The sequence below is a fragment of the Gavia stellata genome, chromosome 5 (assembly GCF_030936135.1).
Source record: "Gavia stellata isolate bGavSte3 chromosome 5, bGavSte3.hap2, whole genome shotgun sequence".
NCBI lineage: Eukaryota > Metazoa > Chordata > Aves > Gaviiformes > Gaviidae > Gavia > Gavia stellata.
The window spans coordinates 9,280,554-9,295,678 of record NC_082598.1 but is presented as its reverse complement, the minus strand read 5'-3'; the positions used below and the strand labels follow the sequence as shown (position 1 = coordinate 9,295,678).

The window sequence follows — 15,125 nt, the reverse complement described above, 5'->3', positions numbered from 1 at the left end:
ATTTGCTTCCTTTCTTTGAAACCTCAGATGCTGGGGTCATGATATTAAATGATGTTTAGATTTTATAGTTGCAAAGAAAAGCTGTAGGAAAGTACCCTCCAAATTCAGCAATGAGAAGTTAAATAAAAAGAGCTCCAACTGGTGACTTAAGAGTGAAAAGTAATAAGAATTAGAAGTCCTGCTTCTTTGGGCTGGAATTGTGAATGTGGGGGTCTATTAGTATAGAAAACTGCTATAAACCCCATACCCTGCATTTGTCCAGCACAGCACAGTGTCTTCTTCCATGCCCACCAGAGCAGGATTCTTGCTCTTCCATGCAAATTCAGTCTTTGGTGTCAGGTATGGATCACCACCAGGGAGCTAGGGAAAGAGGGTTGTCAGCCAGAAACCAGCCCCAAATTCACAGCCCATTTCACAGAAGCCAAGGTGGAAGCACAGGTAGAAATCCGTTCCCGGGTCTCTCACTGAGCATGGGTTCACATGGCGGGGTGCGGTTCCCAGGGTGCTGTACAGCCACCCAGTCACTTAGTCCAGTAGTGACCTGGGTAAATTACCATAAACACTTTTTGCAGCACATTATGGAGAGGGAATGGCAGGTATGTCAATTTAACTGACTCAGTTAAGCTCCTTTCTTTTTGCAAACGGGTTTCCTAAAGTACAGCTGTGTTAGTTTGCTCCTCTTCACCCTGCAGTGAGAATAATTTATGAGGAACGCACTTTCCCTCCTGTTAAATACTTTTTCTTAGCATGTCAAGTGTGTACATTGCTGCTGGCAAAAAGCAACCAGACCTGTAGAAAGAGAAATTTCTGAAGAATGTGTGGGGTGTTTGGGTGGAGCACAAATGAGCAGATGTTCCCACAGAGCAACAGGGGTTTATGGTGAATGAGCAGAGGTAAAGCCCTGGCTCCAGGGCAGCTGGATGCGTTAGGAGTACTCCAGTGTAAGAGTCACAGATGCAACAGGACGGCAGGAAAAGTAACTGCTGGGATGTGCCTGAACCCTTGAAATGCTGTGCATGGGGGTTTCCCACTGCAGGAGCTGATTGGGATGGCTGTACATGAGATTACTGGGATAATCTGTGTCCAGTTTGTAGCCCCCCTCAAACGACGGTGTTTGGCTTTTTGAAGCAAACACTGACTAATGTGAGATTTAATGTCAGGCAGAAAAATGCCTGTAAAAAGAAAAGGGGAGACGTTTCAAACCTGAGCATTTGAAGATGAGCCAGCTAAATCCACATGTTAGTTGGCAATAGTAAAATGCCATTTTTTTGGCTTGCAAGTCTTATATTTTTTAAGGGAGTGGTCAAAAAATATGAAATACCTCTGCCATCTGACCCAGGCAAGGTGGAGGAGCCCAGAAGCCAATCCTCCGCTGCATGCCAGTGGTCCTTGTGCCCCGGCTTCTAAGGCTACTGCTGCAATGTATGACCAGATGTTAATGATAACGATAATGTTAACGATAGTTAACGAAGCCATTGCTTTAATTTGCACCATATTGGGAGCCTGAGCTCTCAGCCCTTCTGAAAACATGTGTCTTAGCTTCAGTGTCTGTAAACTGCAGCAATTAGCTGTAGAAACTCAGCTCTCAGTTTTGGCAGCTTTGGCACCATCCTAAAAGATTATGCAGAGATCTGAAAAGTCCTTCTTGTGCCCCTGCTTGTCACTGGACCCTGTCTACCTCCGTGTACCTGGGAGACTGTGCTGCAAACTCACATTGTTCCTTGAGCTTGCCTTGCTCTTGCTCTACTGAATTTGCAAGTCTTTCTCGCTTCAGCACCTCGTGACTTTAAGATGTGAAAACAGAGATATTGATGATTAATAATTTATTTCACTGCTGAAATTCCCGCTCTCTGCACATTAGATGTCCAACCTGACATCTGCTTCATCAGTGCCTGAACTTCAAGGTACCTAAGACAAATGGCATGGGTTACGTTCCTTGAGTGTTACTGAGAGCTTGGTGATATCCGATTTCCTCTGTCCTGGTTGTATCTTGCTCATGCGTGCATTTTGCACAGAAATCTGACAAATGTATAGCCAGACTAAACTAGGGTGTTTCGCCTTATCTGATATTTAATGCGAACCATTGGATCCTTTGAGGCTGGAATTCAGTATTAGTTTTCAGTCACTGTAATTAGCAGTTGTTTGAAATGATCGTTAAATCCATTTTCCGAGTCAAATGAATCACTCAGGTATTGAGGAAAGAAAAATAAACAAAGGTCAGATCAGCATTAGATTTGATCATTTGGAGTTATATGCAAAATAAGCTGGAAAATTTGAAAGGCACAGGGATATGGAAGATCTGTCCCTTTGTAGCCACAGATTCTCATTTCTCAAAGGGAGAAAAAAGCTCTCACTGTAAGTCATGGGACTGTGCTTGCCCTGGCTGTCTTCCACAGTTGAATCCTGAAAGATGGTGTGGACTTTGTAAGGGATTATCTGCAGCACTGTTTTCAGGTGCTTCTGTGCTTGCAGGAAGGGGCAGTCGGCTTGGTATGTGTCAGCTAGGAGGAGCATCCTAGAGCAAGAACCAGAAAACAGCTAATTACTGCGTGAATAATGAAAAATCCGGTACTGCAGTGCAGACACAGCTTCCCTAGGAGATGCTGAATATGAAAGGCTGGTCCTGCGATGTGCCGTGTGCGGGACTGCACAGGCAGTGAGGGACACTCAGCTCCCTGGTGCCCATCTGCAGAGCACCCAAATCAGTGGTGACAGTTTTGGACTCTTGTTTGGATGCTGGCATCCAGACTGAAACACTTTGCGGTCAGCTAAGTGACAGTCTTATTTTAGGCATAATTCTCTGCTGCTGAGAGTGTGAAGTGACCCCTGCACCAAGGCACAGCTCACGCAGACCTGGAGATCAAGGGCAAAGCTTGGGACCATAAGGATGGTGAGGTCTCAAAGTGAAGTGTTGCTTTTTTTCTTCCCCTTGCAGGGTAATCACAGGTTGACTTGTCACTGAACAACCCCACTACGGCATATTTCACAGATCTTGCCTACTGCATGGAGTCATAGCGATGTGCAAATCCACCACTGCTGACACTTAAATACTAGAAGGCAACACTACAGCTGAGCATTCGACCCTAAAGCTGCATTGCTTGACTGGTTCATTTCTCAACTTTAATGTTGCATAAACAACTGTTTTTCTGTCCTGTTCTACATGCTCACACATGCACAGAGGCCTTACTTCTTCAGTCCCTCCCACACAAGCAAACCTCCCTTGGCTTCGCTGGAGATTTTGCCTAACAACTAAAATGATGGCCTTTTACTTGTTTCTTAAGATTGACTTCAATGATGAGGATGAGTGTCTCCCTTTTGGAGAGCTGCCCACTCTCCTTGGGCTCATACTGCACTTATGTTCTTCCCTGTTCATAACATCTATGTGATACACCGATCTGGGCAAGGCAAGTATGAGTTAGTACCACCTACATGGGGACTGTGGCACATCCAGAAAAATTAACTACCTTTTGGTCAGCCAATCAAAATTATTTTGGATTCTGTAACCTCAGAACCACCCCTTTTGCCAATAATTCCTTGCCCTTTCTCTACCTTGTAAAAATTTCTTAAATTCTATATTTAAGTACAAGGCTGATGGAAAAGTCATGACTATTTCTGTGCCAACATAGCGTTGTTATGTTGTAATGAATACAGCACTTACCTTTCTGTTTTCTGACTATCCAATAGCAGCCTTGCTTTTGCAAACCTAATTCCTGAAAATGCCATTAAAATCACTCTCAAGGAATGAAAACTGATAGTGGGGCTTTGCATGAAGTGAACTTGGTATCCAGAGGCTCCCACTGGCTCAGGTTTCATAACTCCTGTTTATTTTTTAAAAAGAGACAAAAATGTGATCCTCACAAATAAATAATAATTTGGAATAAAAATAAAATGTGATGCAAGTGTGCATGTATCTCCTATGCTCTGAGACCCTCTTGATGAAAAATCTCACCACGAGCTAATTAGAGGGGGCATAGGTGGAGGTGGGAGAGGTGTATCCAAAATGTTTCAGCCCATCTGAGACTTCCTCCGGTTTAAGGCAGAATTACGATCTTAGTAGTAAATGTCAATAAAACTGGTAAGCAGTATTAAAAGCATCCATTTTCCCAGAATATTTACCTAACAGCAGAACTCTTGGTATGCTGAAATTGTAACTAGCAAGCATATAGATACAACTAAATATTAATGACTATGTATTTGTTAACTAGCAGGAAAAACCACTGTTGCAGAGAAAAGGGGAGTGATGCCCACCTGGCACAGCTCCAGGTACACCAGCCTGCCCTCTCTGCAGGCATTGATCTTAGCAGAAATACTAATTTTTTGCTATTATTGGGCTGGAGGAGGTCCAGAGCTTGGTCAGCTCCACTCACCCACCATAAAGAGCTTTGCTCAGCCTGTACAAGGAGAGCTGGAAACTCCTTTGCCTTCCTCACTTGCAGCCTGGGAGCTGCCCCCCTGCCTGGATCTTGGTGTTTGTTTAGCATCAGCCTCACGACGTGTGTTGCATTTATCTGCATTTTTTATCTAGTAGTCACTGTGCTGCTCAGGAGCCAAGTACGATGGTTCCAGACCTTGGTGGTTGCCTTGCCAAATGAAAGTCCCTGGTCATCAGGGGTATATTGCACAGCCTCTCCTTCTCTCTCCTGGGTTATTTGGAAGGTGATAATACTTGCAAAGGCATTACCTAATTTTCAGGTGTGTCTGTCGTTTTTCCTGTTGGGGTATGAATATTTTCTTGTGTGGTTTGTAAAGGGCTGCTTGGCAGATGATTTTTATTAGTTGGGTATCACCAACTAATAAACTAACCCATGCTGAGGTGATGAAGGTTATTCTGAGTGGAATGGCTTTTTTGAAGAGGGAGACTCTGCAGGGTCTCATTAAGATGGTCCAGTTCTGGATTTTCCTTGTATTCTCCAAGAGTTTGACCATAAATGCCTTTGGGAGGTATTTGCAGAATTTTTTCATGTGCAAGCCATAAACATCCAACAGAAGAATTAGGTAGGAATGCATATACTGATGAGGGCGTTTCGACAAATGCATTTTACAATGCCCAGATCAATCAGTCCTAAAATTTACCTCCTCCGCCTCTTGTGTAGGTTAGAGTTCGCTGCATGGTTTCTGTCCAAGGAAGAATAATCACCAGAAATCTGAATTACTTGTATAACAAGAGCTCTGAGATGACATTCAAACTGCCACGACTTTGAAATTCTCAAGTGCAGGCTGTAAATGAGTGCCCCTTCCTGACAGCAGCACATTCCCAGCGTGTGAACTCGTAAGTACCTGGAAAGGTATTGCATCTTTCTTAGGAAACCATCTGGCAGCTTGGTCCTTTCCCCTCCTCTTATGAAGATAACTCAGCTTTCACCATCCTTGTGCCCATCTCTGCTCTTCTCCTTTGGTTTCCATACTGCCCTCACCAGCCAAGCACCTCAGTGCCTTTCTGCTGACGTGTTCAGCAGTGCCTATTCAGCGGTTTCCTAAGGGCTCAAGGTCCATGGTCACGTAGTGAACGTTCTGCTGCAGTTCCCTTGGCTGGACCAGGCGCTGTGCAGTGGAGGCCAGACTGCTGTCTGCTAAGACAAGACAAACTCCTCACTGACATCAAATGAGAGAAGACATCCCTAGGAGACTCTATTAGGCAAAAACTTAAGACTAGCAGAGAACTAGGAGTCCCCTGAAGCCACTGGCCAAACTGAATCCATTAGACACGCTGAAGAGCTGATCCTGTCCAGCTGCTCAGCCCTCATGGTGGTGCACAGTGAAGGTGTGGTGGGCATCATCCATCTAATGTCAGCACTTGAGCGCATATTCTTCCCATGTGGAAGATGTGTACGTGTCACCCCAGGACGGGAAGATGATTGTTTTGGGACCCTGTAATGGAGGTGTGCAATGAGCCTCTATCAGTGCTCATGGAGTTTGTTCCTCCAGAATGGCCTCAAGCACCACCACCTGTGAGTCTGCCATCTTCTCCAGGACAGAAATGGCTGAGGGAGCTAAACGCTGCAGGGAGGCACAAGAGGATGAAAACAGGTCTCTCTCTCCTGTAATAACAAGAGATCATCTGTCAGTACCACTAAAGCAGGTTTAATTCCAGGGTCTGCTTGAAAACAACTGCTGCAAAGTCTAGCTAATTTTTACTTCGGGAGAAAATTGTATTTGTCTGCCTCCTCCATATTATTGGTGTGGAAGTGGAAAAATCGACATCGGCTAGAGCCAATAAATGGGTTTTCTGCCTTGCTGAGCAGACTAGATAAGTGTCTGATGGAAGGTCAGCACAAAGAATCATTTCCTGAGCAAGTTATTTGCTATATTGGGAAAAAAGAAACCCCTGGTGCTACCCAGGAAAGACATGAAAAGATTTCTCTTGGATCGGGTTCAGGCTTTTTTGGTAGGACCAAGAGCTATCTCGTAGAGCAAACATGCTGGCTCCTTAGAAAGTGGCAAGCTGCTGGCAGGATCCTGGTTGTCCAGGCAGCCATTTCGGGTGTGCGTGAGCATGTCAGGAGTGCACAACAGCACTTCTCCACAGAGCTTCGTGCTATGTCTGTGCAGGCTGTGATCACTTTACGTTTGCAAAGTTACTCTCCAAAGCTGATAGTTCCTTGAGGCAGCTTCAGTGAAGGCTTGTAGGAGTTTGTTTGGGCTTTTTGCCCAGTTTTACCAGTCTGGCAGAGTCTTCAGGGGATGTGCTATGTTTTATATTGCCTTTCTCAGCCTTGATTTTCTGCCATCAGCACTTCAAGTTTTGCTCGTCTCCTATCAAGAGGTCTTGTCATTTGAGTCAAAAGGTACCAAGTTTCATCAGCCCTGCTTGCAACCTGCTCTTTAATGCAGTCTCTAATATCTGTAAGTCTTTGATTACCCTAACATCCACGTTGACTTTGGCTCAGGGTGCCTTTGACGTAAGGCAGCGGTACCACCTTTCACCCCTGTCTCAGTCTAGCATGCCCCAAGAGCATGCAGAGGGTGGTGAGGCAGCCGCAGAGGCGAGTGTGCATGGCATTTAGCTAAATGCCAGTAATAACAGCTAGACAGGGTGTGTTACCACCAGAGAGGCCATGTGTTGATTATCCATGGCATTATCTTGTCCTGCCCAGCATCACTTTTAGTTTGTGCTGCTTGATTTTTCTGGGTGAGTGTGTAGGGAGTGCACCCCAGTGCCATGGAGATGTGGAGGTACCTAACTCCGCTGGTGTCAAACTTCCTCTTGCTTTCACCACTTGAGTTTGGTGCCCAATGCCTGTTTGAATGTAGCCCATGGTTAGAAGATGCACCTGACTCTGCCTCTTCTCCCTGCTCTCCCCTCCCAGCTGGGGTCCTTCCTCCTTGGTGGCAAAGCCACTTTTGCCTGCACTAGTAAGGAACCTGGAGCAAACCATGGTTGGTGGGTGATGCACGCAGACTTTAGCCTTTAGCAAAATCATTGCTGGGCCAATCCCACTTACACATTTGGTAAGATATTTTTCTTCTGCTTGCATACTTTCCTTTCCCATCCCCTGCTCCTTCCTGCTGCCAGAACCCCCCCAAAAGGGCCTGGGACAGGTGCAGTGGTTATGGTCTGGTCTTTGGTGGGCATCAGCCAGAAAGCTGATCACACAGTGGTGCGTGTGGGCACAAATGTCCCTGCAGGGCTCAGAGCCGATTGTATCTCCGCATGCCAGGACACTGATTTCTTTCCCGGTTTTAGATAACAATCTTGTGGCAGGGCATGATGCTTCTTCTGCTTGACACGTTGCCTACACCCGAGATGCTGCTTGTGAGAAACAACATGATGGTGATGAAACAAGGAAACTAAGAGGCATGAGAAAGTGAAACCCTGCTTAGAGCTAGTGTGGCTGAGAAGGTGGAGGAAGAAGAGAGTGCAGATAAGAGTGACAAATCCCTTCCCTATCTCTTGGTGAGCTCATGGTCCTCGGCCACAAAGCCCTAGAAAGCGCTTCATGTCGTGGTATCTCCTCTGGCCATTCCCTCGTGTCCTCCCATTGCTAGTAGCTCTGCAGTGTTGAGCAGATCCATCATTCACCTTTTATATTCCTTTCTCGTGTCAACACAACGCATGTCTCCATATTCCCTTTCTGCAGGTTATGTAGCCTCTGGGAGGGATGAACTGGCTCTGAGAAGTCCACCAGCAGGAGAAACCTCCTTAAGAGTTTTAAATGGCACTGGCCACCAGGAAACTTGGCTATTTTAGTTCTAATTGCCGTCTCTTACTGACATCTGCAGGGCTTCAGACTTCTCTTCCTTTTGCCAAATCCTCCCTGTCTCACCATGGAGCCATGACCAATGGGAACACATTAAAAAAAAAAAAAATCACAATTTTAGTAATCTGTTTGAATGTTGCTATGAAACGGGTCACGGGGGCCAGGGCAAGGCCTTGTTTGTGTAGTCACCCACAGAGGAAAAAAGACATTTCTTCTGCTTTGAAAAATACCTCTTTCATGCTGAAAGGGCATACGGTTCGGGTGGAAGGCTGTGGCCTCCAAAGAGGAGGATGAGCTGCGGTGGGACATTTGCTCAGTGACGCAGCCCAGATGAGCAGCTTTGCAAATGTTCCTTGAGACTGTGTTTCATGTTGCTCGATGCACATCACACGCTGCACCCAAATATTCATCCTTAGCTAAGAACTGTCTGCATTGTAGGACAATTAAAGTAAAATATTACCCCCTCCTCCCTAACCCACAAGCAAACACTGCTGCGGGTGAAGGTCAGCAGAGGAAGAATGACATCATGAAACCCAAGAGGGAAAGCAAACATCACGCCAGCTCCATGCGTGTGTCAGCTACTGCGCCGGGACATAGAGTTGCCTCTTTGAGACTTTGACTTCTGTGCTCGGAGGACTTTTTTCGGGCCAGCTATAAAGCACAGGTATGCTACGCACTGCAGCTAACTGCAGAACAATCCATCCCTCTCCTGCTTTTCAGGTCCTGGTGGCAAGTGGTGTACAAAATCCTCACCACCCTGCTATGATGAAGCCATTTGCATGCGAGCCAGCAAAAGGCTGTTTAGCTGCGCTCCGACTGCAGCCCTGGATGGCCACGGATCGTCCCTCAGCCCACGCTGCTCCTGCTGGGACAGGGCGTGGGGCTGGCAATCGAAGTCCTTGAAGCATGGAAACAACCCATTCCAGGTAGCAAGCCTTCTCCTCCCACAATGCAGTACATCTTAGTAGTGCTAAAAAAATGGGTTTTTTCTTACAATGGCACGGAAATGACCTAAACCCCATGTAATTAATTTTTTTTTTTAGTTCTACTAGGATGTACCAGTGGTGGTGCCAGTCCCAGTGCCGCAGATGTAACCTGCTCAGATGCATGCCCTCCCATGCCCAGCTATTTAAAACTACAACTGCCTGCTACTGTAGGCAGGGTATACATAGGCAGGTAAACTTGCATGCAAAAATCGAGGTGTCTGGGATGCAGCTCAACAGGATCACTTGTAGGAATCCCTTAAGGTTATATGGAAGTGCTGGTAGCATTGGCCCATTGTTTCCCAAGCTGAAACATCCCCCTGCATCATCTGCTACCAGCAAAGCAACGATTTACTGAACTCATCCCCCCCAAACTAAACTCAAAACTTGGGCTCCCTTGCTCCTTGGGTGCTGGGCAGACTGAGGTCCCTCGTGCCCATCCCACCAGGCACTGGGTACCCGCTCTGGATGCATCCACCTTCCCCCTTTCCTAATGGTGGGCTCCTCTCGTGGACCTTGCACCTCCACCAGCATCTGCAGGGCTGAACGCAATGCTGTGAGCACCACCACCATCATGCTGGGAGACATCCTGGTCTGAATTAAATCCGTAACAAGACGTTTAATGAGCAATTCTTGCCCTTGTGCTACTGCTAGGTGCTTAATCCTGCATGAGAGCGGGGGTTAAATACTTTTATACCTGCATGTACATACTTGTGTGGATACTGCCTTTGATCCAAAATTGTTATAAATTTATTATGAATATAAAACCTGCACTGGCTAGGACTCGCAAAGCAGCACTGTAGAAAATAAACCCTCCTGGCACTACAAATCCCAGAGCCTAGAAGACTTGGTTTTGCAAAGGACCCTCACAACTGGGGTAAACCCCAAAATTGAACAACTTGGGGTTTTAGGTTTTTTGGGGTGGGTTTGTGTTGGTTGTTTTTTTTTTTTTTTTTTTTTTGGTAAAAGTAAGTTTGCCATGTTAACAAAAGCAGAATAGTTTTATTTAGTGTTCATCTCACACCTTTGACAGCTGCAGCTGTCAGGCACAGAAATACAGTATTAAAATAAACTGAACAGAGTTGCTCATTGAAAAAATCACGCTATGCAAACCTGTGGATTGTAACATCAACAGTATAAAATGTAACAAAATTGGAGTTTTTAATTTTTTTAAGCTTTTAAAGATAATAGTCCAGGCTATAAAACTATATAAGCATTGAATAAGAAATGTTAAAGTCAACAAGTCTACAACAGATACATCTTGTAAAAACTCAATAAATTATATATATATTTATAATATCTAGTAACATTTGAAATCATGCACAGTTTTGTACATTTTCTTTTTTCAGTACAGGAAAACTCAACGCTTCGAGTACTTGGAATGTACACAATTAGCAGACATCTGTAAGAAAATACCAAAAAATTCTTTTTTATTCCAACAAAACAAAAATCTATAGAAATCTACCTTCTCAAACTTCCATTGAAATAACCTCAAACTATAAATTATTTCTTTTAGGATAAGGATTTCGTGGCTCTAAGAAGAAAAAAAAATAAATCTTAAAATGAGATGCTGTCATCCTGTTATTCTGAACATTGATATGTAATATGCACCAGAGAAAAATGGAAAGAAAGAATTCAGGATGCAATTTGCCTCGCCTCTTCGGGTATTAGATAAAGTCTTCTGGACAAAAAAAAAAAACCCCACCCACAAAAAAACCCCAGCCCAAATCTGCCCCCTTGTCAGCTTGATCCATGCTAAAATTCCCTAGTTCACTCCTGTGCTTTTAAACAGCTATCTGTCATGGAGGAACAAAATAGCACAGCATTTTCAACACAGAGCATCAGGCATCCCTGACATTTTCCAATGAGTTAGAGGCAACAGAAATACGCAGTTGTTGCACCTCTCCTGCAAACAGTGTCACTCTTCTTGCTATTTTGCTCACATGGCATTTCTGCAGCCCAAAATACAACAGTACTGGCAAAGGGGAAAAAAAAAATTACCCCGCATCATCCAAAGTCAACATTTCGCTTTGCTGCATACTTGTTATTAAATCGACCACAAAGAATACCTTCATTTGAAAATAGAAAAATAAACACCCTCGCCCCCTTGCACAGTGGTTAAACTGATGGAAGAATTCTTGGCCCTGTTTTTCTGAAATGTGTAAAAATCATCTCTCTGCTGCTATTTGTTTGGTTTTAACCACTGGTAATGTATTGAAAAATAAACTTACTTTTGCTCACTGCAATCCAGGATAAACTAATATTTTTTTAATGAATACATATATATATTTATAACATTAAATGTAATTTGTTAAAGGACTGTACACCTATACATTCTTTCAATATTTCCCATAAAAAAACAAAAGAAAAACTTGATTAATATATTTTTTCTCCATTTTTAATAAGTTAAAAAAAACCCACCCTTAAACTCGGTGAAATTTAAAGTTTACAGTAACACTACGCTATTTAAACCAATGAACAGATATGTTAATGTCTATAAATAACTTTACAAATATACATGTTAAGGTACAATTTTTAAAACAAAACTGTGAAGATATAAAACAAACAAACAGTCTTTTCTTTCGCCCAGATCAGTATATCCTAGATTGCAATGCTCATATTTTGAGACTCTCTCTCAGTACTGGTTTATGTTGCATTAGTATTATACATTCCTTTTTTTTTTAATATATTTATTTATATATATACAGGATATATTTATAGACATATACACAGATTCTCTGGAATAAACCTTTTTGATATAAGTTAAAGGCTCTTGCCTACAGGTACCCGTAACTTCTTTCTCCGAGTCACTGCATGTAGATGGAGCCAGACCGCTGGTGTCGAGGGGTGGATGGAGGAGCTGCTCCCCTCCTACCCAACCTTGGCAAGCAAAACTATGCAAACCCCAAAAAGCGAGATTTCCTCCCCCCCCGCCCCCAACGGCTGTTCCCAAAGGTTGGGATGTGGCTTGAGATGCCGTGTGGGCACCCAGGAGCCAGGTCCCCCGCCGCTCTCGGATGGGTGATGCTTTCCTCCCTGGGGACCACCATGGCCGCTGCACGTCTCTGCCCATCCCCGGGGTCTGCTCCTGCCTCGGCATGGCCCCGTCGCTCCCAGCCCAGTGCAAGGGCCGGCAGCCGCCAAGCCTGGCCAAAGCGCTGCCATTTCAGATGATTTGACTGTCTCTTTTTATAATTTTTTTCCTTTCTCCATGATGATTTGCGTTTTACTTTTTTTTTTCTTCTTCCAAAAAGGATTCCTTCTAAGTAGCTGGGTAATATGATCATGAAGCTATAAAAACGACGACAACAAAAATATAGATATTTTTATAAATATATGAATCCCTGCAGGCAACGTGGCTTTTCAGCTCCACCAAAAAGGTTCATGTACAGATTGCATAAGCAAAGAATTTCTACATTCTTTACACATTTTTTTGTGTTTTTTTAAAAAAAGGAAGATTTTTTTTTCTTCTTCGTATTGCAGGCACAGAACGGCTACTCTGGCACTCGAAACACAAGCGCGGCAGCTGGGAGGTCAGCACCCCCCAGGTTCAACATTCTGCTTAGTAAAAAAACAAACAACAAAAAAAAGAAAAATAAACAAAAAAAAAATCATATATGATAGATCATCTTGGCAATAGATTAGTTCCTTCAGGCCAAACAGTGCTTCTTGACTTTTTATACAGCAAACGGGGGAAAAAAAAAAAACCCAAAACCAAAAAAGTTAATATTTTTTTTACCCTGAACAGCTCGACAACACAAATCTCCGGGCACCACCACGCAGTTCCACTGGAAGATCCTTCACAACGGTTTTGTCCTCGGCGCCCCACCCTCACACCTCCGTGGGCACGCTGCCCACCTGTCCACCTGTCCGTCCGTCCGCCCGGGGGTGTCCTCACGTCCGGATGACGCCATTGCAGGGGGGGTGCTTGGGCAGGCAGGGCTCGTCGGGCAGCAGGTCATGTGCAAAGACTGAGTCGTCCCCCGAGGAGCAGGTGCTGTGGGTGTCCTGGCCGGCCGGCGAGTACTGCTCGAAGGGCACCGAGAGGTCCAGGTACTCCTGCCAGGGTGACAGAGCCATCAACGCCGGGTGTCCCCCACCGGGGACCGAGCAACCCCTCCCCGCGCCCGCCCCACCACACTCACATCGGTGGATGTCACGGTGAGGACCCTGTCCAGGTCTTCCACCAGCTGTTTGAAGGTGGGCCGCTGCGAGGGGACGGCGTGCCAGCACTCCCGCATGATCATGTACCTGCATGAGATGGGAGAGGGGACTGTCACCCATGTTGGACTAAGTGGCACCCACCCGCCTGCCCACCCACCCCCAAATTGCCCGAGAGAACAGCTATGGCCAACACAACTTCAGCCATGGTGGCCTTGGTGCATGGCCAGCTTGGGGGAGGAGGAAGAGGGTTTTGTGGAGCCACGCTCCTCACTATCGATCTCCTCATGCGTGTCCACGCTCTCAAAGCAGGAGGAGGAACCATCCTAAAGATGACACACCAGGGCTGCACCCCCAACTGCCACCCACCAAAAGAGTCATGGGCTGAACCGAGATGTGTCGGGGTGGGTAAACCTACCCGCTGCCAGCTCCACAATCTCCCAGCGGGGATGTCCCACCAGCCTGGACCATGGCCCGGGGTGGCATTTGGCCGCAGAGGGAAGGGGGAGCGGGGCGAGGTCACCCCCCACCACACACTCACAAATCATGGGTGCAGTTTGCGGGTTTGTCCATCCGATGGCCTTCCTTCAAGAGTTTGAAGAGTTCCTCAACGGGAATTCCTGGGTATGGAGACCCTCCCAAAGTGAAGATCTCCCATAGTAGCACTCCAAAAGACCAGCTGGAAACCAAAGAAAGATCTTTAAAATTCAATGAGGTTTTTTTCCAAGCCCCCCCCAACACCCCCTCCCCCGCGCGGCTTTATTTCTGTGCAGCCATGCATAGCTAACAAAGTCATCAATAGCATGACTAATTGCCTAGGCCATTTTTACTAGTTACTTGGAGATCTCTGCTGATCCAACTCAATAGCAAAGAAATCCCAGGCACCAAGTCTGAAATTGAAATGAGCATTTAATCAGATAGGTGACAGCCCATCTATTACCCCCAGCTCTTTGTTAGGTCTTCCACCAGCTCCACTGAATGGAACAAATCAAATTATTCATGCACAGCTTCACTGAATTGCAGGCTTGGAACCACAGGCCACTAATTGTGCAAGCTGATACCAAAACTTGCTTGTTACAACACTCATTTCGCTGGCCAAGCTGGGAGAAAAATACCCCAACAAAAATCAGCGGAGCACTAATGTTACACGCTCCACTCCTGCAGCTGTGCTCTGGTTAAAAGTCCTCTTTTTCAAAAATATCTTTTGCCTTCTTCATTTTCTTTTTAAAAACAGGGATTATCTGTCTCTGTTTCGCTTCCACGCACGCTTGCTCTCCCGTTCTCTAGCTTTGATTTATCTGTCATGCCCGCTGCAGCATTACCTAAGCATGGAAACTATGATTTAAGATCAATGAAAGCCAAAGTATGTGAAAAATACAGAAATAGAAAGATTCATTTGTCCAATTGCAAGCGGTGAGCCTTGAGGAACAGGCGGGCTGTCTGCTGAATTACTGTAAAAATGCCATTATCGACCAAATACTAAAATAAAAAAGCTGGCGTGTGTGCTGAGCTACTTCAGTCCTTACAAAGCTCAGATGTGATACAAATTTACACGTAAGGCTGTTTGCTCACCGTGCAGAGGCACTAAAATGGATAAGAGAGGATTAAGAAAAATAAAGGCAAATAAATGAAGCGGCAAAATTAATCCCAGAATATATTTGTTGAATATTCTCTGATCAACGCTACTAACAGCAGACAGAGTATTTCAAGCTCATCCCACGTACTTAACTGAAGCGTAACTGTCTGGGACAAAGCGTAGAGGAAGCCGAGGGTGATTTTTTTT

At 45.2% G+C, this 15,125-nt stretch overlaps 1 protein-coding gene across 1 annotated transcript in view; it reads right to left on the bottom strand.

The window, feature by feature from the left end:
* Positions 1 to 13,075: 13,075 nt before the first annotated feature.
* The window catches only part of FGFR3 (fibroblast growth factor receptor 3), a 55,284-nt gene continuing 53,234 nt past the window's right edge, over positions 13,076 to 15,125 (bottom strand). Inside the window, exons 15-17 of the mRNA XM_059818165.1 lie at positions 13,884 to 14,021; positions 13,327 to 13,432; positions 13,076 to 13,240 (exon numbers count right to left, since the gene is read on the bottom strand). Of these exons, the coding sequence (XP_059674148.1) occupies positions 13,076 to 13,240; positions 13,327 to 13,432; positions 13,884 to 14,021 (409 nt within the window). The remainder of the gene's footprint in view (positions 13,241 to 13,326; positions 13,433 to 13,883; positions 14,022 to 15,125) is intronic.